General features: G+C 26.8%; 1 protein-coding gene across 1 annotated transcript; it reads right to left on the bottom strand.

The window, feature by feature from the left end:
• Window positions 1–986: 986 nt before the first annotated feature.
• Window positions 987–2737, bottom strand: LOC108548875 (scaffold protein salvador). Its single transcript, XM_017902006.1, has 6 exons — window positions 2540–2737; window positions 2153–2342; window positions 1845–2078; window positions 1546–1767; window positions 1174–1479; window positions 987–1094 (listed from the first exon to the last, which is right to left on the bottom strand). The coding sequence occupies exons 1-6, from the start codon at window positions 2628–2630 to the stop codon at window positions 1004–1006; spliced, it is 1134 nt and encodes a 377-aa protein (XP_017757495.1). The 5' UTR covers window positions 2631–2737; the 3' UTR covers window positions 987–1003.
• Between the last annotated feature and the right edge of the window lie 1781 nt (window positions 2738–4518).

Here is a 4518-nt window from a genome sequence, read left to right as displayed (position 1 = left end):
AAAATATATGTATATAAATATTTTATAATATTATACAATATAAATTTATATATAAATTAAACCGTGAAACATAAATTTTTTCATTTTTAAGTACGTTAACCAATCGCAGTCCAATTTCATTTTCGTATTCCATGTACATCCGTAACAGTGGCATAACACTTGTTAGTACTGAAAAATAAGTTTCTTTTCTAGAAGGTATTATTTTACAAAATTACTGAATTTTAACGTAACAATTTAAGTGTGATACCTTATTCATATTTGTGTATAAAATTGTTAAGGAAAGTGGCAATATAAGGTTAGCAAGCTATAACTGTATTAACAGAATAAGATTTTATTTTTAAAAATAAAATCTACTATATATTTTCAATCATTTTTAATAACTTTTTCGACATAATTATAATTATTATAGATACTAAAAAATGATGAATTACTTTATACGACGATTAGGATTAAAAACTGGAGATTATCAGAAATATCAATTTTATTTAGCATCAGCATATGCATTTCTTGCAGGAAATGTTTTAATATTGGGGTTCTGGAAGTTAATAAAGGATAAAGTTCCTAATGTTCCAGAAAATAGTATATAATACTTGTTAAATAATTTATAACTATATTTTAAAATTATTATTGGGTGGTATTATATTAATCAAATTTGAAATTCTTGCAGAGCGCCAATACAGAGAGAAAATGAACAGTAAAGGCTACAAGGTAAATTATATAACCATAAATGGATTAACCGCAACTTTTGATTTTGAAGATGATATAAAATCCATACCCAAAGAGGATAGTAAAGTAGAATAATATAAAACTTAAAGGTGGATGTCAAGTGTTTATAACCTATATTTGTTATAATAAAGTAGTTTTCATTATAATAAAATGGAGTTAGAAAAACATTTTATCTAAAAATGTTCATATTTATTAACAGATAGATTTATAAACGCAATTTGGTCAATTCTTTTCATTTGTATTATAGAAATCATTTATAATATACAAAGAGGTTTATTCAAGGAAGAGATTGTCGTAAAGCAATTGCTCCAGAAGTTTCTGGATTTAATTCCTTTAATCTTTGTTCTATTTCGCACAACAAAGCTGACCTAAAAACCAATATTATTAGTCTATATAGTATGTTATATATCAAAGTATTCTGAACAAAGAATATAAGACTCGCCAAACCTGTATTCTTCATAACGCATAACCACTTCTTCTAGTTCCTGTTTATATAATCTAGTAAGCATAGCGTTAAAACAGTCAAGTTCCGGTAAACGGAAGAGTTCCCATCGTAATTTACGATCTAATGCTACTGATGCTCTACTGTATACATATAACCAATGAGGTATTTCTTCATTAAGGTAAGGATTAGCTGGAACTAAAACGCTGTGAGAGTGAAAATGCGTATGACGCGGAGGTGATACAACGCGCACTGCTTGTATTTCGTGAGGATAACATGGATGCTCATACTGTGCTTGCCGTGTAATATGGCTAAAAATGAATTTTTTATAGTAATTTTCACATGTACTTGGAATTTTCAATTATCATAAAACTTACTTAACATAATAAACACCATATTCAGGTGATTCTATTCTTTCCCAACCTGTAGGTAAGCCTTCCTTCTCAAGAGGGTGAGACCAATGAGTGGTTTTTGTATTATGATCTATATAATATTTTCTACCTCTTAGTGTGAAATCCACAGACCATCCAGGAGGTAAAGGAAGTTCTTCTTGCTGTTCATTTCTAGAGCTTGATCTTTCTGAATGGCAACGACTATATCTTGAAAACCCAAACACAAACAAAATATGCATGCTTCTGGTAATTGTAGAAGTATTAAGTAATTAATGTTTTTCTACCCTGTGTTCTGACGATATGCAGAATGATTGTATTCATCATAACCCGAATCAATGTCAAAAGGCTTATAAGGCATTTGTGGCGTTTGAACCCGATCTAAATGATATTCAGATCCAGCATACTGATTAACATAAGTATGAGATATAGCAGGTGACAATCCAGAATGATACATTGGAGTTGCAGTACGAGATGACATGCCATCTCTTGTACTAGTATTAACCGAAAGGCTAGCAAATCTAATTGGACACGTTATAAGTTATATTTTGGCTTTCAATATATCATTATTAATATATTTTTAAATATAAGTTACCTCTGTGCTAGATCTGGAACAGAACTATTAGGAGTATATTTTCCTTCATGACTTCCTAAACCTACTGCACTCATTGTTGTCTTAGTATTTATAATATACACATTGATATTTACCATGGATGTAGGAATAGTTGGATGATTATTACGATTCCTTGTTCTTCTATTTGGTTCTGTTGTCCATACATTAATAACTAAAAATAAATTGTAAGTGTACAAGAAATAAATATAAGCTGCATTTTAACATTTAAAATGATATAGTAACAACAAAACAATAAAATAGTACAAACATCAAAGAAAAAAATGTAACAATTGGACAATGATATGAAACAAGCTTGCATTTTTACTACTTATTTGTTGAGTATGTAACATAATAATAATGATAACTTACTTGGCATTTCAGGTGGAGTTTCTTTTTTAACATATTTACCAACAACTCCCTCTTTAATCGTTCTCAAATCCTTATTTTTTCGGGACAACATAATGAGAATAAATATTTGATCGAATGACAAATCGATAAATCTTCGATATTTATAACCTACAGATGCGATATTATATCCACAGAATTAATGAAAATACACTTTGAATGTATTACGTTTTGCTCAGATATAAAAAATTATCCATTTTACATTTTTATGCAAATCTATTTTAATAACGATTCAGAATTATTTAAGAATTTTAGAATTAAATCACCCACTTGACACATGCATGTAATGTATGTATCAGTCCCTTCATATTCTTTTCCTTCGTTCGTAAAAAACGTACAACTGACAGTGTATTAAATATATCAACAATTTAAGATATTGATATTAATTTAACTTTTTTAGTTTATCAATCAATTTTTTGTAATAATTTAAGATTTTTCAGTTAAAAAAAAAAGATTAATTACACTATATATTTAATATATTGAAAATCATACATGGTAATTCATTTAATGTGTCAATGAATTGTCAATTTGACGTATGTATAAAGTATGAATTTCTCTTTAAGAATAAGAGTTGGTTGAATTTCATAAACTCATAAATTAATAACAACAAGACTCATTTCCATAATTCATTTAGTACGTAATTTTTATCATTTTCTTTTTTCTTTTTAATATCTGTGTAGAGGTATAATACACTGTAATTTAGATTTGTGTATTATATATCTTTTCTTATTTTATTTATGTTGTATTCTACCTTCATATAATGATACTTATTTTCATAACCTATCTCAATCCATCAGTAGTTGGTATATTATGCAATAAAATAATTTAGTTCATGTATTCATTTGTTTACAAGATCGATATTATACATTCTTTGCTATATAAGTTATATGTATATATAATAAAGCACTATATATTTTAATTTTATTGTAATGTTGATGTATTTATGCGAATATAGTTCTGTGAAGTAAAAATTTTGTTACATAATTGAAAAAAAATTTGTCCTCTTTTCGATACTATCCGAAAATAATTTTAATGCTATGTGAAAACTCAGATATCTTGAATCAAGCAATTCGTAAATGTTAAACGACAAAATATTTAAATATATATAGCAAACATTTGTCAATAAAGATGCTTCATTATTTTTTAAAATAACCGAATGTGTTTTTTTATATAGATTTTTTTATAGCATCTTATGTCTTTTTTTTTTGAAGTCTCGTAATAATATTTTATTCTTTAAGCTGGGAAAGAAACATTTGGTTACATTAGAATATTCTATTCGTGTATCTTCAAGCAACAGCTATTTTAGAGTATAAATAATTAGTAACCTTATTCAATTACTGCACTTAAATTTATTATACGAATAGCTAATCATTCTTATGTGTAACATGACAAGGATAAATTAATCAACTTTCATTTATGTTACTCTTTTTACATTCTAAAATCAACTGTACAACTGTTATGTTCCTAACAGTGATTAATATGAGTATCTGAAGTATATATCTATTAAGTCTATTTACAATGAAATCATATCCGCTATAATTCGGACTAATCGTATATATTGAGGTTGTTCACTTATAATTTGCACGAGAAAAGAAAACTAATATAATCGCTAATGATTGCGTTGTAACGATAAATATGTACGATAGACTATCACAGTGTAGCTCGCGTTTGTAATCGTAGGATCTCCTATTGTTCTAATTTTTTGATTATATTCTTTTTGCCGTAAAGTATGGAAGTACTTATTTGCAATGATTTTGTATCCAATTCTTGTAATCATGCTGTCATACAAATGCAGTTTTTACGATATAAAAAAATACTAATATATCGTTAGAATTTCTTATTATAGTATATTTGCAACTGTATTAAAAACTAAGTTAGCCCAAACATAATAATTATTAAAATGCTTCATTACTGTTGAAAAAAAAAAAAAAAAAAAAAAAAAA

This window comes from Eufriesea mexicana, unplaced genomic scaffold (assembly GCF_001483705.2).
Source record: "Eufriesea mexicana isolate 0111107269 unplaced genomic scaffold, ASM148370v2 scaffold1653, whole genome shotgun sequence".
NCBI classification, from domain to species: Eukaryota; Metazoa; Arthropoda; class Insecta; order Hymenoptera; family Apidae; genus Eufriesea; species Eufriesea mexicana.
This window is presented reverse-complemented; position numbering and strand designations above follow the sequence as displayed.